This window comes from Danio rerio, chromosome 2 (genome assembly GCF_049306965.1).
Source record: "Danio rerio strain Tuebingen ecotype United States chromosome 2, GRCz12tu, whole genome shotgun sequence".
In the NCBI taxonomy this organism is placed as follows: domain Eukaryota; kingdom Metazoa; phylum Chordata; class Actinopteri; order Cypriniformes; family Danionidae; genus Danio; species Danio rerio.
Window position 1 is genome coordinate 45,936,127 of NC_133177.1, and position 26,202 is coordinate 45,962,328.

At 38.2% G+C, this 26,202-nt stretch overlaps 2 protein-coding genes across 28 annotated transcripts in view; both read right to left on the minus strand.

The window, feature by feature from the left end:
- The window catches only part of adcy8 (adenylate cyclase 8 (brain)), a 158,940-nt gene that overhangs the window by 109,089 nt on the left and 23,649 nt on the right, over positions 1-26,202 (minus strand). For 13 of the 27 annotated variants that reach the window (XM_073910864.1, XM_073910909.1, XM_073910931.1 and 10 more), the window contains 2 exons: positions 24,376-24,434; positions 23,227-23,338 (listed from right to left, as the gene is read on the minus strand). Coding sequence is in view for 3 of the 27 variants with exons in the window: in XM_073910828.1 (XP_073766929.1) it covers positions 10,251-11,132 (882 nt within the window). In the remaining 24 variants the exon portion in view is untranslated. 27 annotated transcript variants of the gene reach the window in all.
- On the minus strand, positions 15,331-20,733 carry LOC141378660 (uncharacterized). The gene is made up of 2 exons (XM_073929131.1): positions 18,431-20,733; positions 15,331-17,415 (listed from the first exon to the last, which is right to left on the minus strand). The coding sequence occupies exons 1-2, from the start codon at positions 20,681-20,683 to the stop codon at positions 17,404-17,406; spliced, it is 2,265 nt and encodes a 754-aa protein (XP_073785232.1). The 5' UTR covers positions 20,684-20,733; the 3' UTR covers positions 15,331-17,403.

A 26,202-nucleotide genomic window follows, 5' to 3' on the forward strand; every position in this document is an offset into this window, starting at 1 on the left:
CAGATGCAGTGAGTAAACAGAAATGGCCGATCGATGCAGTGAGTTAACAGAATAGTCGATTGATGCAGTGAGTTAACAGAATAGCCAACCGATGCAGTGAGTTAAAAGAACAGCCGATCAATGCAATGAGTTAACAGAATAGCCTATCGATGCAGTGAGTAAACAAAACAGTCGATTGATGCAGTGAGTTAACAGAATAGCCGATTGATGCAGTGAGTAAACAGAAATAGCCAATTGAAGCAGTGAGTTAACAGAATAGCCGATTGATGCAGTGAGTAAACAGAAATAGCCAATTGAAGCAGTGAGTTAACACAATAGCCAATTGATGCGCTGAGTAAACAGAAATAGCCGATCGATGCAGTGAGTTAAAAGAAAAGCTGATCGATGCAGCGAGAAAACAGAAATGCCAGATCAATGCAGTGAGTTAACAGAAAAAGCTGATTGATGCAGTGAGTTAACAGAAACGCCGGACAGATGCAGTGAGTAAACAGAAATAGCTGACAGATGCAGTGAGTAAACAGAAATGGCCGATCGATGCAGTGAGTTAACAGAAAAGCTGATCGATGCAGTGAGTAAAAAGAAATGGCCGATCGATGCAGTAAGTTAACAGAAATGCCTGACAGATGCAGTGAGTAAACAGAAATGTCTAATTGATGCTGTGAGTAAACAGAAATGGCAGACAGATACAGTGAGTAAACAGGAATGGCGGATCTATGCAGTGAAAAAACAGAAATTGCAGACAGATGCAGTGAGTAAACAGAAATGGCAGATCAATGCAGTGAGTAAACAGAAAAAGCAGTTTGATGCAATGACTTAACAGAAACGGTAGATGTAAACAGATGCAGTGAGTAAACAAATGGCGGACAGATTCAATGAGTAAACAGAAATGGCGGACAGATTCAGTGAGTAAACAGAAATGGCTGATCAATAAAATAAGTAAACAGAAATGACTAACCGATGCAGTGAGTAAACAGAAATGGCAGATAGATGCAGTGAGAAATGGCCGATCAACGAAGTGAGTAAACAGAAATGGCAGACTGGTGCAATGAAAAAGCAGAAATTGCAGATTGAGGCAGTGAGTAAAGAGAAATGGCAAACGTGAGTGGAAACATTGAGATTAAGGGATGATATGGTGTGTATTCCTCATGCTTTCAGAAAAAAAGGCTTACTAAAATGTTATTGTGTTGTCCTTTTCAAACATTTTCTGGGTCGGTAGATGCATCAGGAACACATATAGCATTTAAACATAGAAAAAGTCCAGTTGTCATGATACGTCCCCTTTAAGGCAGATGAGCAATGCATTGTAGAAATAATGTTGCTTGCTGTGACCTTTTTGAGATTAAACCCACAACATTTTCTTCCGAACGCTCAGACCTTTAAGTGCCTCCAACTGTTTACATTTGCGTGCTTCACTCCCAGCACTTTTCACTCAAGGTGAATCTGAGTCTAATATAAATGATTGTAATAGTTCTGTATTATTGTGCCCTATTAATCTTTAGTCAGAGTAGATGTGTAGTGTTCAATATATTAGACTGGCACCAGCAAAAGATGTGTTTTGGTTTAGTTATTAAGTAATATCTATGTTGAAGAAAGTGTTGTGATGGTTTTTTGATATTATTATATAAACACAACAGTAATTAGATTCATAATGAACAGTACGGTCTGTACTTCTATCCATCATGGTCTCATTGTCATGTCAGATAATGGCATAAATATGCCATCTGCCCTGACCGCGGTCTGTTACCAAGCCAAAAAAAATAATAATAATAATAAATCACCACTGCATTTTCATTCTGGCTTTCTGCCATTTTTTAAAATGCAAAAAGCAGGGCAATCCAGCTTTGTCAATGGAATCTGTGCAGGTTTGTCTGAGAGATTCGGGATTTGAAGAAACAGCTGCTGAGGAAATGGCAACCAGACGGGCAAAACATTTGGCCACCCTGACAATGGCTAGTGACTGGAGAAAATATACTGGAGGAAAAAATGAAATCTACCAGTCATGAAATTGAGTACAAGGCCTGTCACAATCATACATTTCGTACCAATGATTAACAGTCAAACAAATAATTGTGATTATTTTAATCGCTGACTTTCCTTACTGTCTTACTTATTTAATACATTTGGAATCATTTACATTATAATACAATACAATTAAATGAAACAATAAAATCTACCATAAAAATAGCTGTATTTAATTTATGACATTAATGCTTTGGAAAATGTTTAATGTTTCCATTTCCATAATTTGGATGGCAAAATGGCGAGGCAGTGGCGTAGTAGGTAGTGCGGTTGCCTCACAGCAAGAAGGTTGCTGGGTCGAACCTCGGTTCAGTTGGCGTTTCTGTGTGGAGTTTGCATGTTCTTCCTGCCTTCGCATGGGTTTCCTCCGGGTGTTCCAGTTTCCCCCACAGTCCAAAGACATGCGGTACAGGTGAATTGGGTAGGTTAAATTGTCCGTAGTGTAAGAGTGTGTGTACGAATGTGTGTGTGGATGTTTCCCAGAGATGGGTTGCGGCTGGAAGGGCATTCGCTGCGTAAAAACTTGCTGGATAAGTTAGCGGTTCATTCCGCTGTGGCGACCCAGGATTAATAAAGGGACTAAGACAACAAGAAAATGAATGAATGAATGGATGGATGGCAAAATGTGATTAAAAATGTAACTTGCTTAAATAAAATACAAATAAAAAAACAGCCATATACATGTATGATATAGTTGATATAATATAATATAATATAATATAATATAATATAATATAATATAATATAATATAATATAATATAATATAATATAATATAATATAATATAATATGAAAACATTAAAATTACAAAACTAATATTTGTGGTGGTTTAATGGCTGTTGCTTTTTAGCGGCAAAGCAATGAGATTTTATTTTAGTGGAAAAGATTACATATTTCAATATATTTACAATGCAGACTATGTGGTTTGATAATCACACTAAGCCATATGATATTTTCAGGTATTGTTAAAGTTAACAAACACAAATTACCAGCCAACTGACCACTGGCAAGTTTCATTTACTTGCTAACTCTGATTTTTACCCATGCGTTTGGTCTCGGTATGTGTTTATCTCAGCCTGTGGGTGATCAAAAGTTTTAGGAACAACAAAAAATAACTTGACTTCTGGTTGATCTTTTGGCATCAGAAGTTAATTATTTAAAAAGACAAAGGCCTCTAGATTATGCTTATTTTACCAAAATGAAATATGATCATGCCTTGATGTTTAATTATTTAATTAGGACAGTAAAGGTCTGACTTTGCTTAGACAAAAGTCTTGTCACTTAACAGAAATAATGTACAGTATCGAATATAAAGTCATGATGCAGTGGAAAAAGAATTAATATTGTGTATGACTCTCATGAGCTTAAAGGACTGCATCTATACATCTCTGCAGTGACTCAAATAACTTATTAATAGAGTCATCTGGAATGGCAAAGAAAGCATTTTGCAGGACTCCCAGAGTTCATCAACATTCTTTGAATTCATCTTCAATGCCTCCTCCTTCATCCTACCCCAGACATGCTCAATAATGTTCATATCTGGTGACTGGGCTGGCCAATCCTGGAGCACCTAGACCTTCTTTGCCTTTAGGAACTTTGATCTGGAGGCTGACGTATGAGAAGGAGTGCTATTCTGCTGAAGAATTTGCCCTCCCCTGTGGTTTATAATGTAATGGGCAGCACAAATGTCTAATGTGATGATTGGGATGCAGTTCAACAGATGATTCATCGGAAAAAATCTACCTTCTGCCATTTTTCCAAATGATTAACTGGCAGTCAAGTTATTATTTGTAGCTCTTACAATTGGGATAGACAACAAGACTTTTGTCAGGTAGTGTAAGCAACAATAAAAGGTTGACGGGAGATTCATGAGCATTCAGTCATACCAAATAATATCATTTATATTTCAGGGTTACTACAGCACAAGGTTGCAAAGAAGCAGTTTTATTATGTATTGAATGCTTCCTATATTTATTCATTATTATTTTGCAGAACCAGGTCGAATTACTATCAATTTTCCCTAATCAAACCTAATAAACTGTTACCTATGAATCCTGTCCATGTCACCATCTACAATGTAACACTGATCCAACTACAATCTTCCACTACCATTGTTAGCAGCAGCTGATTGTGTGCTGGGTTTTCGTTACACGGCAGGAACATCTACAGTGTCAGAGATCAAATGCTAGATTGAAAAATAAATTATTAATCACTCAGACATAAATGCACTTAATTGACTTGGCAGCCTATTGTTACTGATCACTATACATCCATGAAAAACACTGTAAATGGGTTACACATATTTCAGTCCTCCAAAAACCTGTGATTATATCTCGCTTCACGTTTTCTAAAAGCCGAGCTGCCTGAAGTCATTTCACTCGGAATCCTCCTCTTAAAATAATCTTTGTTATATTAAGTATTATCTTTCCCTCAAGTCAATGACAGACTATGGTATATGTAGGGCAGCAATGTTCCGCAGCCATACACATGCTCCACTTTTCTTCTCTTTACTTATATAGTGATATATAAAAGGTATATAGAGATTTTTGGAGATAATAAGTCTGCATTTCATCACATTTTAAAGATGCAAAGATATGGACAGATATAAATGCTGATTAATACAATATGCAAACATATACAATAAGAAAATGATTTTGATTTGAAAACCTTAACTTATTTTGATAGAAAAGATCACATATTTCTTATAATACATACAGTGCTCAGCATATACGAGTACCCATCCCATCCCCCCCCCTCCCTACACACACCCCCAATTTCTTATTTTTATTTTCTATAGGACGCCTTACAATATTATATTTGTGCATATAGACTACTTTAGTCAGCCCTGAAGCCAAGTCTGGAGCTAACCCTAACAAAATAACTTACAATAATGGTTAAAAAAAAAAATTAGTAGCTCAAATTTATATGTTAGGGAAAATATGAGAAAAAAAAAGCAAAAATCAAGAGAAACAAAAAATATATACAATTTTGTTTCAATGTTTTTGCAATTTTTTGCATGAATTTAAATTTATTATCTTTGCATTTCTAAAGATGTTCTGCGAATAAAATATTATTTTAATAAATATATCTGTTTAATAAATCTGTATTGTTCAAATGCACCAATATATATTACCCATATTCACTGACAATTGGATAAAAATATTCATTTTCAAAATCGGGTACTTATATATGCTGCGAACTGAATGTATGTACTTCATACTTATATACTTTTCAATTTCTATTACATATTGTTTATACTCAGCGATTTGATAGTTAGGCTCAACCATTTTACATTTTCAGCAATTGTTTATTATTATTATTATTATTTTGTATAATAACATAAAATCAGCCAACTGGCCAAAATTAGAGATAATTTTGAAAACGGAATTTAAGAAAATTTAAGCCGATAACGGACATACAGTATACCGATAAATAAATAATGTGAGGAAAACTGCCCATATCTACCATTTTTTTTCTCCAAAAATCATTTACAAATAGCAATTCTAAAGTTTTCTTTAACTCTCAAGCCCAGCAGCATGCATTTAAAATGTGGAAACAATAATCAAACTCAGTAACATTAAAAATAACAATTAATCCTGCATCAATATTCAAAATATCAAACCAAAATTCAAAACAACAACCAATGTGCCAACAATTTTAAAACTACTTCTGAATTACTAATTCTATTTCACCATTTGCTGTAATTTATAATAAATTTATGAAATCTGCATATGATAAAATGCTTAAATACGGATTTCAAAGATTGTTCATTCATTCATTCATTTTCTTTTCGGCTTAGTCCCTTAGCAGCGGATGCCCTTCCAGCTGCAACCCCTCACTTGGAAAAATCCATACACACTCATTCACACAAATATGGTCAATTTAGCCAACCCAATTTAGCGCATGTGTTTGGACTGTAGGGGAAACCAGAGCACCCGGAGGAAACTCACATGAACACTAAGAAAACATGCAAACTCCACACAGAAATGCCAACTAACTTAACCGAGGCTCGAACCAGTGACCTTCTTGCTGTGAGGCGATCGTGCTACCCACTGCGCCACCATGACACCCTTTAAAGACTGTTGTTCTAAATTTAAAAAAATTTGAAATTGCCATAATCTGCATCCATGTGTGTGCATAGATAGATAGATAAATAGACAGACAGATAGACAACCAGACAAACAGAGACAGACAAACAGGCAGATAATAAACAGACAGACAGAAAAGCAGGCAAGCAGGCAGACAGCCAGACAAACGGCCAGACAGAGAGGCAGGCAGACAGCCAGACAAACGGCCAGACAGAGAGGCAGGCAGACAGCCAGACAAACGGTCAGACAGAGAGGCAGACAGACAGCCAGACAAACGGCCAGACAGAGAGACAGACAGACAGACAGACAGACAGACAGACAGACAGACAGACAGACAGACAGACAGACAGGCAGATAGATAGACGATAGAAAGAGAGGTGAAAATAGACAAACAGACAGATGATTGACAAACAGACAGATGATAGACAGAGAGACAGACATTCAGATTACAGATAGACAAACAGGAAGAAAATAGATAGACAGTAAGACAGATAAGCTAGATGATAGACAGACAGACAACCAGGAAGATAAAAGATAGACAGACAGACAGGCAGATATACAGGTGGGTTAGAGAAAGACAGATAGACAGAGACATACATACAGATTATAGATAGACATACAGACAGACAGGCAGGCAGAAAATAGACAGTCAGACAGAAAGACAGACAGACAGACAGACAGACAGACAGACAGACAGACAGACAGACAGACAGACAGACAAACAGCCAGGCAGACAGCCAGGCAGACAGATGATAGACAGGCAGATAGACAGGTATGTATTAAATAGATAGATAGATAGATAGATAGATAGATAGATAGATAGATAGACAGACAGACAGACAGACAGACAGACAGACAGACAGACAGACAGACAGACAGAAAGACAGACAGACAGACAGACAGACAGACAGACAGACAGACAGACAGACAGATAGACAGGTCAATAATAGACTGACAGACAGGCAGGCAGGCAGACAAAAATGTAGATAAGGATGATAAACAGACAAAGACAGACAGATAGATAGATAGACAGACAAACAAATGGAAAGACGGGTAGATGATAGATAATATAGATAATAGACAGACAGACAGACAGACAGACAGACACAGGTAAATGGTTAAATAGATAGATTGATGTATACTAAATGTGCTTAGTGGGTATAAAAAGCTTCTTTCCAATGCATCGTAAAAATATTGCCAACCCCAAAATGCCTACATTTACAGTATATATTTTATTGTCAATCAGGCGAGAATTCAACTCACAATGTCTCGCTCTTAAAGTAGGAAATGCTCTTGAGCCCCCCCATCATCTCCCTGCACTTTGTCTCTCCATGATCCAACACAACACTCTCAACCCGGTTCTCCAGTTGCTGAAGTGTGTTATAAATGATTGATGGAGACCCTGCAGGAGTTTCCATAAACCCAGAGAGAGCACAAGAAAGCAACCGCATGCAAACTGACGTTCATCTTACCCAGACATTGACGACAAGTCTGCTTGCTAAACACTGAAACAGGTGTGTGGTCAGGTCTGAGGGTGTGTGTGCGTTTGTCCTGCAGTATGAGGGAAGGAGCGATGGGAAACGAAGAGATGCTGGCAGACGAGTGTGTGAGTCAGAGAGCCCTTCTCCATATCTCCCTCCCACGCTTGCTATTTTTACAGTCTACCTCACAGCATCTTCGACCACTGCTTGGACGCACACACACACACACACACACATACATTTTTGGGTCTGGGATTGGCTATTTTGACCTGAATCTGCATACAGACATCTGCAACTAGCCTGAATCTTTGTGAGGACACTGAGCAGCTCCGTCTGACTGTCTCTCTCTGCTGCGATCACAGTGAATAATCTTTGCACCCTATAATTAACTCACACTGCTTCCTGTCTCTTCATTGTTGTACGCGTCTGTCCTTTTGTTTTTGTGCTCTGCATGTTCAGATTGTGTCTGTGAGTGCAGGTGAATGTTATGAAATAGCTGTAGTGCCAGTGTGACTCAGTTTAAATGTGATAGGATCACATGTGCCGGGCGTACTGGACTGACCTCGGGTCATCTTGTCGTTTAGAGTCTGCTGGCGTCTGACAGAGAGAGAAAGAGGCTTTGTTGACTTGTGATCACATGCAGTTCTATGCAACGTATGTCATTAAAGGGACAGTTCACCTAAAATACATTATGTCATCTTGTCATTCCTGTAAAATGTACTTCTTGTTTGAGGCGCAATAAAAGAGAGGAGGTTTTGAAGACCAGGGGTGAAAAAGCTTTTTCTTTTTAAGGGCCAAAAACTAAACTCGATTGAGGGCAGTGGGCCAAAGATATAGTTGAAGTCAGAATTATTAAACCCCCTGAATTATAAGCCCCTCTGTTTATTTTTCCCCAATTTCTGGTAAATGGAGAAGGATTTTTTCAACATATTTCTAAACATAACAGTTTTAATAACTCATTTCTAATAACTGATTTATTTTATCTTTGCCATGATGACAGTAAATAATATTTGACGATATTTTTCGAGACACTTTTATACAGCTTAAAGTGACATTTAAAGGCTTAACTAGGTTAATTAAGTTAACTAGGCAGGATAGGGTAATTAGGCAAGTTATTGTATAAGGATGGTTTGTTCTGTAGATAATCTGAAAAAAAATTGCTTTGGCCTTAATAAAATAAAAAATAATAAAAATGTTTGATCTTAAAAAGTTTAAAAAAACTTAAAAACAGCTTTTATTCTAGCCGAAATAAAACAAATAAGACTTTCTCCAGAAGAAAATTCTTTTATCAGACATACTGTGAAAATTTCCTTGCTCTATTTAACATAATTTGGACAATATTTAAAAAAGAAAAAAAAAATGAAGGGGGTTTAATGATTTTGATTTCAACTATATGTATATCCAAATGCATTACAAAGTTGCCATGGATAACTTCCTAATTTATTTTAAAACAAAAAGCAAACATTACTTTAATCAAACTAACTAATGCATAATATATATATTTTTTTTACATTTTATAATTATAAAATAATGATTTTTTTTCATTATTATATTATAATGAAAACATAATTCCAATTATAACTCAATGCTGAATAGACTAGCCAAGCTGCCTTTGCCTTGATTTGCTCACTGTTTGTGGCCTAAACTTGGAGCAACAGTATGTTCATTAAAAAACATTTTTGATTTATTTACAACATTTAATTAAAACATCTGCTTTTTTGTAGATTAAAAATAAATTAACCAATGAAAGGTTACGTTAAATTAGAAATGACAATGTTTATTAAAGGCATTAACCCTAACCCTTCCCAAAACTCTCCCTCTCTTCTCAGATGGGATGGTGGGTCAAATCCAAGCTTACTATGGGCCATCATTGGCCCCCGGGCCCTAGTTTGGGAATCTCTGGTCTAGACAAATCTGAACCCATTGATCTTTATTGTATGAGAGGTCAAAGATGAAAAGTGGTTTTCGTTTATTGAAACAATGAAAGTGTTATACTGCTTATTATGCACACATGATTATCATCATTCATCATTATAATGTCAGACATTATCAGTCTTATTTATATATTTATTTATATTATTATTATAGAGTATATTATAGATAATTTATATATTTATATTAGTAATTTTTGCACAAATGTACTTGTTATGCTAAATTATGTTGAAGCATTTATTTAACCAAATTTTGTTTAACATAAAAATTATTTCTTCTGTGTTTAACATAATAGAGTTATGGCTGCATTTTTACTTTGGAGTAAAAATTTCTTTAAAACTAGCACATTTTGTAATTCGCATTGGTGTTTGTCAATATATATCATCATGAATAATTCCCAATACTCGAGCTCTCCTCAGATGTTTCTAAAATGAGTAGCTGACTGCAGTGCTCTAATATTGCCGCATTCACGAGCTCCAATTGACCTTTTTTGACCTTTGCAAGATTTGGATCTCAAAAACAAGACATCAGTTTCTGACACGACAGCACAACGTAGTCCGCCACAAACGACCTTAAAATGTCACTTTCAGCACCACGTTGGCTGGACAGCGACCGCTGCGTGTTGATTAAAAGCCTCGAGCGCTGGAAACATCAGCACAAATGCACATGAACTTGCCATGATGTAATATTGCACATTTGTGTATGTGTGTGTGATTCACTCGTGTCTCACCTGATTCGTGGAGATCTGCGCCCGAGGGGGCACCAGCAGCTGGAGCGCGATGTGCAGCGCGGAGGTCAGCAGTCCCGCCACGATGGCCCAGGTGAGAGGCAGAGGCAACATGCTGTAGGTGGCAAAGAGCGTAAAGAGAACGTATCCAATCCCATCACCGAGCAATCCGTAGCCCAGTCCCGTAGCGAGGATCTGCGTGGCCATGGCGACCCAGGTCACCGCACCGCTGTACTGCAGGTAACCGTGCGAGCTCGTGTCCTTGCGCACCACCACCAGAGCGCAGATGACCACCTCGATGCCCGTGAAGAAGCCCAGCAGCATCCCCTTTATCGGGTCCATCGGCGTGGACGCCAGGGTCAGGTGCAGCACGAGTAGGGTCAGCTTGGTCACCACGTCCAGAATGTTCATGACCACCACTGATTTCCGTCGCTGGCCCAGGAAGTAGCGCTGGTAAAGGCGCTCGAGGTCCCTGGACTTGAAGGCGTAGCGCAGCGTGGGGAAGATCACCCCGCGGTACGTGTATCCCCAGCTCAGGAAGAAGTCGGAGTTGCTGGGCGCGCAGTCGATCTGCAGGAAACCCAGGTCGCTGCTCGAGCGCTCGGGGAAGACTTTAGTGCCGCCGTTGTTGTGCCGGTCGCTCACCGACGTCCTGCCGGCGGAGTGTTTGCGCGAGCCCTGCGTGTGAGCCTCGTCCGGTGACGCGGGTTTCGGACTGTGCTCGTGAATGAAGCGCTGCTCGGTGATGTGTCGCACGGCATTCTGCCACAGCAGGCGCTTCGGTCGGTTCCCGTTGTTGCTGCTGCTGCTGCTACTGCTCGGGGTTTTGTTGATAGTGTACAGCTCCTCGCTCGCACTGGAACAGCGAACCTCAGACAACTCCATTGTTCCCACGCCTGACGCGGCTCTATTTACCTACACGCGTTCCCAAAACAGTCAAGGAGAAGAGGAGCAGGTGTGTGCAAAAAAAAGTGAAGGCGAACCTAACGGAGAGTGGAGAAGGCATCGGGACAAGCAGACTGGTCCCACGGCAGCTGCCGCTCATCATCATACGTCTTGTCCTCCGCGAACGTCAGAGCGATTTGGTCGCGCTGGCTCGTGCCATTTGGCTGCGCAGCGCTACAGCATGGCATGCGCCCGCACGCGTGCTGAAAAACAACGCATCTTTACGCGCTCTGATCAAGAAAATGTCCCCCACTGTCTGCGTGTATTACCCTCTGTGTTGCTGCAGAAGGTCTTGGCGTGGCTCTGTTTTCTCTATCGCAATACAAGAGTGTTAAGGAGGGCTTCCCACAACGCCATTCCGCCCCTCGCGCTACAGCCCAATCTTCCAAAGAATGCTGTTCTTCTCTGCTATTTTCCCCCTGACTCCAGGAATCTTTGTCATATCCAGTGGTGAGGATTAGCTCTGGAGGGTTGTGAAGAAAACCACTCGGTCAGTTTCTGCTATTAGAACAGGTTGCTGCATACCCCAAAAAGCGTGCTGAAATCCAACAATGCTATCACATAAAACAAAAAACAAGCATGCACAAACAGCAGAAATGTCTGTATGACTGAGTAAATTTACTGAAGGTTTCTGTGATGTTATACAGAAGCATTCAGCGCGCCCGCTCATCTGGTGGAGATGGTATTTACACTGAGAGGAGAGAGAGAGAGGAGGAGGAGTGTGTGTCTGAATCTTCCCGACGTCACGAGCTCCTTGCCTCTTTTTCTTTCAAGCGCGCAGCTTTTGTTTCGGTCCAGCACCGCAGAGGCTCGCGCGCAAAAAAGAATGGGACAGTAGGACACTGCATATAGCATTTCATTGTTTCACAGAAAATATATCTAGAGCTAACTGAAGTATAAAACGACTATTATATCCTAAAAATGTTGGGGTGTTAAATACTAATTCGGACTTACAAGATATGTAAAACTAGGGTTAATGTTAAAATTTGAAGTGGAATGAAGCTGTAATTTTTTTTACCCAAATGTGAGTTAACACAACCCAGCATTTCATTAAGAAAACTGTTGAATATAAAGTTTCTATTAAGCAAACCAGAACTTGATGGGATTCAGTTTACTCAAGAGTATTTTGAGTCCAACTTGTTTTTCTGATCAGTGCCACCTGAGTTGGTCTTATTTGGATGCTTCCAAAAACAAATTTGTTTTTGTTTGGCTTCAGATTTTGTGGTCATCTGTTCAAATTTTTATTTTATTGAAAACTAAAAAGTCTATTGCAAGTTATTTGCAGCAAAACATCAAAATATAAATGATTAAACAATTACCCATGTACTTTACAATTTTCTGGTTTGCCTATATGGGCCAGGCAGTGGCGCAGTAGGTAGTGCTGTCGCCTCACAGCAAGAAGGTCACTGGTTTGAACCTCAGTTCAGTTGGCGTTTCTGTGTGGAGTTTGTATGTTCTCCCTGCCTTCGCGTGGGTTTCTTCCAGGTGCTCCGGTTTCCCCCACAGTCCAAAAACATGCGGTACAGGTGAATTGGGTAGGCTAAATTGTCCATAGTGTATGAGTGTGTGTGTGAATGAGTGTGTGGATGTTTCCCAGAGATGGGTTGCGGCTGGAAGGGCATCCGCTGCGTAAAAACTTGCTGGATAAGTTGGCGGTTCATTCCGCTGTGGCGACCCCGGATTCATAAAGGGACTAAGCCGACAAGAAAATGAATGAATGAATGAATGAATGGTTTGCCTATATGCCTTGTTTGTCTCTAAAACATATATTCCTAACATTTGTTTTCAAGTCAAACATGTCTGGTAAAATGTTGGTTAAACAAAACAATAAACAAACAAAAGAAAAAACTCTGGACTCAATGAACTATGATTTTATAACAAAATAAAATATATTTTAGTTAAATCATTATTAAAACAAATTGTAACACCAAACTTAGAAACAAACAAAATATGCCAACATGTAAAAAAAACTATAGTAATCTGTACCAAATTCCTACCATATTAGTACCTACATTAAAAGTAAGTTTTTTTTTCCTGTGGTAATACAACTTACAGTAATATAAACAAATCCCCAATAGGTTTTCTACACCTATAGTTCAATATATCACACTTTACTGTAGTAAAGTCTGAGGTATAACTACAGTATTTATCAGTTTATGATGTAGCATTTATTAAAAAAAAGTGTATAGGCAACAATTTTAACTATACACTCTCAGAAATAAAGGTACGTGAGCTGTCACTGGGGTGGTACCTTTTTGAAAGGTACAAATTTGTACATTAAAGGTCCATATTAATACCTCAAGGGTACATATCAGTACCTAAAAAGTACAAAAGTGTTCCTCTTAAAATTTGTAGGTACTAATATATACTTTTAAGGTACAAATATGGACCCTTTAAGTACAAATGTGTACCTTTTGAAAAGGTACCACCCCTGTGACAGCTTGCATACCTTTATTTCTGAGAGTGTAGGGCCTAGTATGTTTCCAAAAAACATCACGGTTAGGCTATAGTATTTTAATCACTTTTGCTATAATAAAACCATGGTTAATTTTCAGTCTGTGTTGTGGTTTACCAACAAAGTATTTAATGAACAAGGAGAATATAACCAAAATGAATAACTCTACAGGAACAACAACGGTCAACTGAACTAGGCACAGGTGATGCTAATGAGTAACTGAGGAATTCAGACAAGAATTGGCCACAACTCTGCTGCGAAACTACCAAACAAAACATATCCCTGAGAGTATTGTATTTTGGCTTATATCATATTTATCGAGTTATTTTTGGACACTGCACACTTAGCTGAACGCCATTACCATGACTCACCGGCTATTCGTCTTTTAAATATTTTTTAGCTCGAGACCCCAACCGCGGCTGATCAAAGCGGCCTGACAGCGCCTTGCGAGTGACTCATCCCGTCCCCCGCTCCGCTGCCGGCTCTTTTTTTACACGACTGTGGGTTTGTACCATACGACACTCCTCAGCCTTACTTTCCAGGAGTTTCTCTTTGCGTTGCTCACTTCCTCACTTTTTTTCTGCTTGCTGTGAAAAAAGCAGGATGATAAAGTGGCACAGGAAACGGTTGGAGGCAGAGCCGCGCGCGCTCACCGGCTGTTCCGAGCCCCCGCATTACCCGCCGTTACTCATTCACTGCATAAACATAAAATGAATGAATCAAGTGCACAATATTTGTTACCATAGCTGAACCCTGGTCCTACTAAACCCATACTTAGTCTACCCTTATTCCATCCAATTACAGGCCCAGTAGTATTTTTTTTGCTAACGCACATTGCTAGACCATTTTGAGGGGTGTAAATAATAACAATGGTCCTAATGTATTTCCTGCTTTAAATTTTTAATTTCAATAGCTTTCAAGAATCTAAAAAGGTCCCCATAAGGATAAAGATGCTGGACTTTAAGGTTGCTTACAGGTGTTTTAACAAGCAAACAAAGAAAACAGAGCATTAAGGAAGAACATTTCATAGGTTAGATTTCGTTTTTTATGTTTTTGTATGTTACGAACTTTTGTGCTCAACAAGTATCGATAATAATACACTCACTGACTGCATTGACCATAAGGCAAAGTAGCACAAACTTTTACTTAATTCTTTTTTGTTGATTAGTTTTAGTTGAATAAAATCAGCAAACAATGAATAAAATACTAATAAAAAAAAACTATCTATCGATATAGAAAAGTAATGTAAAATTATAATTTTCGCAATTAAAAATAAATATTTGCATACTGACCACCGGGAAAACTCCTGATCATAGATTTAGTATGTCTAAATATCTCCAGATGGACAGTATTCCACTGGACCTTGGTCCCACATCCATTTCAAAGGAGCGCTACCGTGTACTAAAATGATGGCTCTATTGACACAACAGCATAGGCGACAATGTAAATATCTATGTGAGAAAATGATGGAGGATGCCCCATCCTTTAATTGTCTCAATATTCAATTTTAAATGGAAGAACATCAACATAATGAATAAAGTCTCACAGGAGTTTATGAGGACTTTAAATGGAAAGTTATTGTTGTAAAGTTAAAGGAATATTTCCTTACCACTTTTCATTCATGTGTTACGACCCCCTCGTTTGAGTCGCAACATAAAAGAGTTCGGACAACAAAAGAATGTATATGCAACTTATTTATTATACATAAAACTAAATAGAACAACAAATCAACAAACAAACGTCTAGGGGAAAAATAAAGAAAATAACTACTTTAACTACACAAATAAATAATGCTAAACAAAACCATAAGGTTTCAGAAATGAAGAGATGATCTGAACACGAGGACGGCCCGTAGCCACACCGTCCTCCAGAAGCTAGCACTCAAAACCCTTTTATATGGTTTGAGCCAATTGGTGGCAACCAGGCACCCAATCAGGATCTGCCACATCCATACTGAAGTCCTGGGGTCGTCACACCTCCCACTCCAAAAGGAGGTTCCCTAAAGAACCGACAAAAACAACTAGTGGAACAAACAGAACATAAACCAACTAAATTGAAATTTACAATAACAGGAGTACTCATCTCCATAAATCTCACTCCAGTTTTCTCCCCGACTCCTGGGCCCTAGGAAATCAGAGTAAAGACTAGAGATGGAAAATGAGAGAGAGACAGAATCGAGAGAGAGAGAGAGAGGGAGAAAGACAAACAAAAGATATGCCCAACCTAATGGGACATTTTACACTCTTGAGAGAGCGTCAGCAATAAGGTTGTCTTTGCCACGAATATGTTTAATCAGCAGAGAGAATGGTTGCAATATAAGGCTCCATCTCATAATCCGCTGGTTCTTTCCACGCATTCGATCCAAGAAAGTTAAAGGATTATGGTCTGTATAGATGACAATAGGACCACAAACTGAACTCAAATAGACCTCAAAGTGTTGAACAGCCAACACAAGAGCTAAAGCCTCTTTTTCCACTGTGGAATAGACCTGCTGATGACAATTGAATTTTTTTGAAAAATAACTGACTGGATGCTCAACTCCTTTGTCATCTTCCTGAAGAAGAACTGCACCAGCACCAAAAGCACTAGCGTCCACCGCTCAAAGAAAAGGTTTCTCAAAGTTTGGTGCAGTCAACACCGGAGCATTAGCTAAAAGAGATTTAGCATTATCAAAAGCACATTGACACTGCACTGACCAATGGAAAGGTCTTTTTGGGCTCAATAAATCTGTCAGAGGGGCAACAACATCTGCAAAATTCTTACAAAAACCTCTATAGTAACCCACCATTCCGAGAAAACGCCTTAACTCACGACGAGTAGTGGGAGTGGGAAAACTAGAGATGGCTTCAACTTTAGCAGTAATAGGACGAACGCACCCTCTGCCAACCACCTTACCCAAATAAGTCACTGTAGCCTTACCAAACTCACACTTGGCAAGATTAACAGTCAAGTTAGCTTTAGCTAAACGTTCAAACAGTTCTCTAATTTGTGCTAGATGTTCTGACCAAGTAGAACTGTACAGCACAACATCATCCAGGTAGGCTTCACATCCCTGCATCCCTGATAACACTCGATTTACCAGACGTTGAAAAGTCGCTGGAGCATTTCGAACTCCAAAAGGCATTACTGTGTACTGTAGGAAACTGTCTGGTGTAATAAAAGCAGACAATTCCTTAGCACGAGATGTTAACGGCACTTGCCAATATCCTTTTAAAAGATCAAACTTACTCACAAACTGTGCAGATCCTACCTGATCTACACAATCATCGATTCTAGGTAAAGGAAAACAATCAGGTTTTGTAAGTGAATTGAGCTTCCTATAATCAGTACAAAACCGATAAGATTGATCTGATTTAGTCACTAGAATGCAGGGGGAGCTCCACGAACTAAAACTGGGTTCTGCTAATCGGTGAGCAAGCAAATATTCCACTTCTTTCTCAAGGAGTTTCCTTTTAACAGGATTCACCCGATATGGATTTTGTTTTACAGGTGAAGCCATCCCAACATCAATGTCATGTTGAATGACATGAGTTTGAGTAGGAACATCAGAAAAGATAGAAGGGAATGAATTTACCAACTCAATGATACTGGTCTTCTCTGGTTCGCACAAATGAGACAGATGATGAGAGAGATTAACAAGAAATTCCGAATTATTCAGGCGTCCTTCCACAACTCCTCGTGAAGGACCACTCTTTTCATCCAGATCAGTAGTCATGTCCACAGAAGCTCCTGAAACACTGGAGTCAAGATCGGAGGTCACGACATGTACTGAAAGAGATGAAACAGGGCTCAAGTATGGCTTCAGCAAGTTAACATGGCAAACCTGTACTTTCTTTCGTCGATCAGGTGTACTTAAAAGATAGTTGTTATTCGTGTAACACTTTACTATGGTGTATGGTCCACTAAACCTAGCCTGAAACGGACTACTCAAAACAGGAAGCAATGCTAAAACTTTATTGCCAACCTGAAAACTTCGAAGTTTAACTTTGCGATCAAACAACCTCTGCATCTTTTCCTGAGACTTACCTAGTTTTCGCAAAGCGATAGCTCGAGCTTCATAAAGTCGATAACGAAAACCACTGACATAATCTAGAACATTCTCAGGTGGATCAGTGATGTTCCATTCATCGGCTAAAACAGCAATCGGGCCTCGAACTGTGTGTCCGAACACCAACTCATTGGGGCTAAAACCCGTGCTCTCTTGAACCACTTCACGAATAGCCAACAACATCCAAGGAAGTCCATCCTCCCAGTCACAATCAAGTTCAACACAATAGGATCTCAAAAGTGACTTAAGAGTCTGGTGGAACCTTTCTAAACCTCCCTGACTCTGAGGATGATAAGCACTTGAGATATTGTGTTTAACTTTAAGTTGTTGTAGAACTTTTGAAAATTGTCGGGACATAAAATTTGAACCTTGATCAGACTGAATGGTTTTTGGAATACCAAAGATAGACATGAAATTTGTCAAAGCCTTTAAAATTGATTTTGTTGTGATCGATCTCAATGGATAAGCTGTAGGATAGCGTGTAGACTGGCACATTACAGTAAGCAAATAAGCATGTCCGGCCTTAGATCGGGGTAAAGGACCCACACAATCTATGATTAGATGTTCAAAAGGGGTAGTACAAACAGCAATGGGTTGCAAAGGAGCCAATGGAATACGTTGATTAGGCTTCCCGGTCATTTGACAGTTGTGACAAGACCGTATGTATTTAGTCACATCTTTCTTGAGTCTAGGCCAATAAAATTCCCTCAAAATCCTATCACATGTCTTTCTTACCCCCGTATGACCAGCAGGGCCTTGGTGTGACAGCCTTAAGACATCATGACGAAAAATTGAAGGAACCACAATTTGGATCCTAGGATCAAGAGAAGAGTCAGAAGACATAGGCTGTTGTCTGCAAAGCAACCCATCCCGAAGAATATAAGACGTGGAGACTTTGTTTTCTCCACCAGCACCGACTAAGGAAAACATCTCCTGAACAGCTTCATCCGCATGCTGGGCTTTTATCAGCTCAGCTCGAGTCACACTATGAGGTGGAGATAACAAACAAGTGTTAGCATTAGCATCACAAGGTGGACTTTCAGAAAGTGAAACAGGCTTTTCAATATGTGCATCAACAGATGTAATATTGTGCACGGGAGTCTCTTCATCAACTGTAGTGGTGTTCACAGTACCAGGCTCTAGTGAAGAGTCTGTAGATGAAATAAAAGTATCACTAAGAACACTTCCCGTCTCATCCAACACACCTCTCTTAGTCATCGCTCGAGTTACTGCACATGCTGGGAACAAATCAGAACAGTCAGGAGGCTTATTCAATCCTTCAACAGAAGGAAACACTACAGGTGAAATTTCACCATCAGGTTTCTCCCACACATTACCACCAGCCAAGTCATTTCCAAGTATAAAGGTGACACCAGGAATAGGAAGGTTAGCACGAACTCCTACAACTACATCACCTGTTACAAGTTTGGAGTTAAGGTGAATGTGGTGCAATGGAACTTCCATGTAGCCCATTTCAAGCCCTCTGACCAGCACATGAGACCCAGTAGCAGTACGTTCAGACAAAGGCAAAAGTCCTTGCATCAAAAATGACTGTCCAGCACCTGTATCACGAAGAATACGAACAGGAACAAATTCATCAGAATCAGGCAAAGAAACACTACCATCAGTAATGAATGGCCCAAAATCCACACTGGTCTTATCCTCCATTTCACTGATATTTATTTTCTCAATCTGCTTAGTGCTAACATTGTGATTCACTTTTGAAATCAAACCAACAGGTTTAACAGATTTATCTTTCTTTTTTAAAATAGCACAGTCAGAAATTTTATGTCCTTGTTTTTTACAATAAAAACAAATAATTTCACCTTTTTGACGTGTGAGTGAAACATTTTCAGCAGGAACTGACACAACATGCTGACGTGAAAGCATCTTTTTACTTTTACTCATAGAATTCAGCTTTAATCTACTCATATCATTTACATGAGCAGTATTCTGGTGAGTGAGAGTAAATTCATCTGCCATAAGTGCAGCCTCAGACAGTTTAGTCACTTTATGCTCATTAAGATACATGGCCACAGCATTTGGAACACAGCACTTAAACTCTTCAAGAAGAATGAGCTCTCTAAGCTCCTCCTTAGATTTAATTTTTACAGATGAGCACCAGCGGTCAAACAGATTTTCTTTCTCTCTAGCAAACTCAAGAAAAGTGCTTTTCTCAGATTTAAAATGAGTTCTGAATTTTTGTCGATAAGCCTCAGGTGCTAATTCATAAGCTTGTAAAATAGCGGACTTCACAATCTCATAATCGCTACTTTGCTCTGTAGTCAACGCTGAATACACATCCTGTGCTCTCCCTATCAACACGCACTGCAATAATAATGTCCAAAAAGTCTTTGGCCACTTTAATGACTCTGCAACACGTTCAAAATGCTGAAAGTATTTCTCTACTTCCCTCTCCAAAAACGGCGGCACTAGCCTAATGTTTTTGTGTACATCAAACACATTTGACTCAGCAGCTGAAATTACAGGAGCTTGATGTGATTTTAATTTCAATTCCAGCTCAAGTTTTCGCAATTGAAACTCTCTTTCCTCTCGCTCTTTCTGCAACTCCAACTCCATTTTCCGCATTTCTAACTGTTGTTGCATTTTCTTTACTTCAAAATCATTCTCCAACTCTTTCTCTTTCAAAGCACAAACATCACGCTCGGCTCTAAATTTTTCCGCATCAACACACAGCTGTTTTTCTTGCAACGACATTTCACTAAACTTTGCATTTAGATCGACACTACAAACAGGAGACGATACAGACTCATCAGGAATAATAGGAGCTCTTACCTCTAAAACGCCGCGTTCACAAAGTGCGCTCTTCACAGCTTTCATCAGCGTTTCCTTGAGTTTCTTGTCATTACTCGTTACCTCAATTTCAAAACGCTCCGCGATCTGCAACAGTTCCTCCTTCGTACATCTCTCCAGTAGTATCTCCGAAGGAAATGCAAAGAAATCTTCAATAATTGATGAAGACGACATGACTGCCAACAGCAAACGCTCTAACAACAACAACAAAGCGCGCACACACTGAAGCGCACGTGAAACTAGCGCCTAACAACTACAAATCCCATCAGCCACTTCGCCAGGAACAAAAACAGCAGACGCGCTCAGTTTACAAAAACTCACCGTTATAAGAGATTACTATAAACTATAGTTACTCTATTAATCGGAGGGCATCGTAATTAACAAATACGGAAAAAAACAAAGTGTCACCTTATGAAAAGAATGAAAATGAGAGACTTCAGTTCCTACCTACACGAAAAATAACTAACTTAACCTACCTAATCTTCAAAGGTGTACCGGACTCGGGGCGGCTTTTAAACGCTAAGCTCGAGGACAATTGGCATAGCCAAAAGCCCGATGCGTACCCCCGACAGAGACTTAATAATCTCCATCCAGAATAACCTTCAAAAATAAAAAAGGCAAAATAACAAACTAAAATAACAAATAGTGTCTCGATGGAAGGATTACAAACCCAGCTGAGAACACTCTAACTACCTGAAGTCTACTCATTTACATTGGTGAACACAAACAAAATGCATTACCTTATGTGTAGTTAAATTATCCGGACGAGCGCCCAATTTTATGTTACGACCCCCTCGTTTGAGTCGCAACATAAAAGAGTTCGGACAACAAAAGAATGTATATGCAACTTATTTATTATACATAAAACTAAATAGAACAACAAATCAACAAACAAACGTCTAGGGGAAAAATAAAGAAAATAACTACTTTAACTACACAAATAAATAATGCTAAACAAAACCATAAGGTTTCAGAAATGAAGAGATGATCTGAACACGAGGACGGCCCGTAGCCACACCGTCCTCCAGAAGCTAGCACTCAAAACCCTTTTATATGGTTTGAGCCAATTGGTGGCAACCAGGCACCCAATCAGGATCTGCCACATCCATACTGAAGTCCTGGGGTCGTCACACATGTTATAATTAACTATAAAACTTCATGATTAGAACCTTTTATAAAACCTTTTCTTGCTTCTCCAAAGAACATTTAAGCGAACCAATTTTCAAAGTGTGAAGAACATTACAGTGTATCCAGAAAGCATTCATAGCGCTTCACTTTTGCCACATTTTTTTGTTAGAGCCATAATCCATAATGTATTAAACTCATTTATTTCCTCAAAATTCTACACACAATACCCCACAATGACAATGTGAAAAAAAAGAGTCTTTGAAATTGTTGTCAATTTATTACAAATAAAAAACTTGAAAAATCACATGTACATCAGTATTCACAGCCTTTGCTCAATACTTAGTTGATGCACATTTGGCAGCAATTACAGCCTCAAGTCTTTTTGAATATGATGCCACAAGCCTGGCACATCTGTCTTTGGGAATTTTTGCCCATTCCTCTTTGCAATACCTTTCAAGCTCTGTCAGGTTGGATGGGAACATTCAACAACATTCACAGAGTTGTTGTGAAGCCACCCCATTGATATTTTTGCAGTGTGCTTTAGATCGCCCCAGTCTAAGGTCAAGAGTACTCTGAAGCAGCTTTTCATGTACATTGCTGCATTCATCTTTCCCTCTATCCTGACTAGTCTTTCCAGTCCCTGCTGCTGAAAAACATCCCCACAGCATGATGCTGCCACCACCATGCTTCACTGTAGGGATGCTATAATCCTTGTGATGAGCAGTGCCTCATTTTCTAAATGTAACGCTTGGCATTCACTCCAAAGAGTTCAATTTTAGTCTCATCAGAGAATTTTGTTTCTCATGGTCTGAGAGTTCTTCAGATGCCTTTTGGCAAATTCCAGGCAGTGTGTGGCCTCCGTCTAGTCACTCTAATATACAGGCCTGATTGGTGAATTCATGGAAACATCTTTCACTTATGTATGATGGAGGTGACTGTGCTCATTGGAACTTTCAGAGCAGCAGATATTTTTCTGTAACCTTCCCCAGCCTTGTGCATGCCTTGAGAAAATCCTGTCTCGGAGGTCTACAGGCAATTCCTTTGTCTTTATGCTTGGTTTGTGCTTTGACATGTACTATCAACCCTGGGACCTTATATAGACAAGTGTATGTCTTTTCAAATCATGTCCAATCAACTGAATTGACCACAGGTGAACTCCAATTAAGCAGCAAAATATCTCAAGAATGATCAGTGGAAACAGAATGAACCTGAGCTCATTTTAGAGCTTCACGGCAAAGGCTGTGAATACTGATCTCCATGTGATTTTTCTATTTTTTATTTTTAATGAATTTGCAACAATTTCAAGGACTCTTTTTTCACATTGTCATTATGGACTATTTAATGTAGAATTTTGAGGAAATAAATTAATTTAATCCATTCTGGAATAAGGCTGTAACATAAAAAAAGTGGAAAATGTGAAGCACTATGATTACTTTTCAGATGCATTGTACAATGATTAAAGAACAATATTTACTGTAAAGAAACATTTAATGAAATGAAAAATGTTGTAAAAGTCTATTTATGGAATCAACACCAAAAAACAACAGTTTTTTATGTAATTATTGAATATAAAAATATAAAAATCTTACTAAGTTTTGAACTGTGAACAGTGTTTGTCATCCTGGAGATATCCCACATACTCCAATGTAGAGCTGAAGTCATAGATCTGTCTTTGTAAGGACATGCTTTATTGTTAAGAGCCTATAGGAGAGTTGAGAAAAAAAGAAAACAAGTCATGAGACAGGAGGACCACTTGAGGACTTTTCAGCATGTATGACAGCATCACTATGCATTTGACAGTGGTTTGAGTTGTGCAATCAGGTTGGATTTCCCAAATTTTGAACGTTAACGTAAAAATAGATTCACAAAAGCCAGGAAATTCCATAGATATATACACTAGATATCGCATACGGATGCTGACCATATTTGTACAGTGTTTCCATGACAAATGTCCATTAATTGCATTAGTCAAGACTAAAGCCAATCTGAAGATGCTGGACTTTTGCCATGTATACAGGTGTAGTAACGAGCAAACAAAGAAAATAAAGCATAAAGGCAGAACTTCCTTTAGGTAAGACTTCGTTTTTTATGATTTTGTATGTTATGAACTTTTGTGCTCAACAAGTAACATTATTGATCATAATACAGTCACTTACTGCACTGACCAAGGCAAAGTGGCACCAACTTGCACTAAATTCTAGGCTTATGCTAGTTTTGTTGAATAAAATCTGCAAACAATGTACATTAAATATGATAACAAGACACTGTGGTGCCAAAAACTTGAGACAGGGGGCCATTTGAGGACTTCTCGCTGTGTATGACAGCATCACTCTGCATTTGACTGTGGTTTGTGAGTTGTGCAATCTGGGGTGGAGAAGGAGAACAGTTACTTAATGATGTAACTGGAGGCTTGGGTGAAGACATGAATGAATAGAGAACATCCTTCAAGTGTGTATAAAAGTGTTGTAGAAGAGTATTAAGCATTTGATGAGAAATTAATGTTTGCACATTAAAGCATGACATTTAAGATGATCCCAAGGAGACACAAGAGTCTAATCTCTCTCTCTCACTATCTGTCTCTGTTTAGATAAGTATCAGATGAGAGTAGGTCACCATCATGAAGTTCTTTTGGAATGGAATTAATATTTTTTATAATATTACTGTTAAAATTATTTATTTTTTGCAATCAATGTAAATGAGGATTTACAATGTTTTATATAATTACAGTTACAACATACCTTGCCATTGTACATTTGTTCTCCAATACATCCAGTTTTTTTTAAAATAAAAACTGCCGCTGTAAAAGTTAGAAGAAAAAAGTTAAATCTTTATACACTGTAAAACTCAACAGTCAACTTTATCATCTGAAATGAGTGTAGTTAACTCCAAATTTACTGGGTTATTTCTACTCATTTGAAAAGTGTTTTGAACTCAGTGTTGAAGGTTAATTAAATACTTCATTACTTCAACTTAAATGCATTAAGTTCACAGTACTCATATAGAATTTTTTTTTAAACTCAAATGGTTTGTTGCAATCGGTTTCCTCAAATGGTTTGAGTTTACTTAACTTATTTTGTTTTACAGTACTCAGTTGGTTTGAGTTGTTTTCATTTATTGGGTTTTACTGTGCTCAAATTACTTTGTTTACTCAAATGGATTAAGTTCACAGTACTCATTAGTTTTTGAACTTAAATGGTTTGTTGACCTCGGTTTCCTCAAATTGTTATTCCTGTTATTCCTATCTTCTGAATCTTTTTATATCTTCTACAGAACACATAGAAGAAAGTTTATGGAGAACACTGGGGTAAAAAAAAAAAAAAAAAAAAAATATATATATATATATATATATATATATATATATATATATATATATATATATATATATATATATATATAACGCATCAGAAATCCTGTCGTTTTTCTACACAGCTGTGAGGAAAGAGAGTTCTTTAAAGTTTTTAGGATTTTTTTTTTATGAATGTTCTTTGAATAACATATTCAGTAGCCTCTTATTTTATCAACTACTGTCTTCAATATTTGGCAATAAAATATTTAATATTAAATATTAGAAATAATATTTATACAAACATATTTTATGTATATCTATATATTTTCTCTAATACATAACTGAACTAATCAGAACAAATCAACCCCATATTTTAAAACTCTTTAAAATTTGAAGTAATGTTTTGGTCAACTAAAAAAATAGCAATTCATTGCCAATAAAACAAGGTAGGCCTACGGATTTGCAGCAGTCACTTTTTTTAGTTGTTGTGTCAGAATGTGAGGTGGCAAAGTGTTAAAAGCGGAAATTGCTAAGACTTTCCTCAATTTTTTTTCCACAACTTAGCATTGCGTCGTACAATCCATGAAGAAATAACTGGTTTTGTTAGTGTTTTCTCATGTATCCAATACGAGAGACAAAATGGGTTGTGAGGACACACATAATGCAGTGTTGATTTCATTCATACTAGACACTAGAGGGCGCTCTGACGCATAAAACTCCACATATGTATCATAGAAGACATCAACAATCACTGTATCAGAAGGAAACCCAATATGGATATACTGATCAAACAGGAAGACAACAAACAAATGATTGTGGCATTTGTGGTTTATTTGTGTTCCTTAAGCAATCCTAGCTATTTTTACACCTTGTAAATGCGATTGACTTTCCTTACTTGAAGGAATATCATACATATCACAAAGTATTTTGCCAAAAAAGACAGGTAAGCAAATTTAAGATTTTTTGAGCTAGAGATGGGTTACACATAGCCGGACTAGATTGGGTCTATACTTCTCAGAGAAAGTGAAACTACGTCTATTACTTGCAGGAACCTCATAAACCTTGTTGACTTTTCCTGCATGATGGAGTATCATACATATTATAAGCTTTATTTAGCAAAAAAACAACATACAATCAAATTTAAGGTTATTCGGGCTAAAATTGGGTTACACGTAGCCGGGTTAGATCTGGTCTATACTTCACCTAGCCAATGAAATGACGGCTATTACTTGCTGGGTAGCCTTTATCATTGTATTGAACACTATAAAATAGTACAATT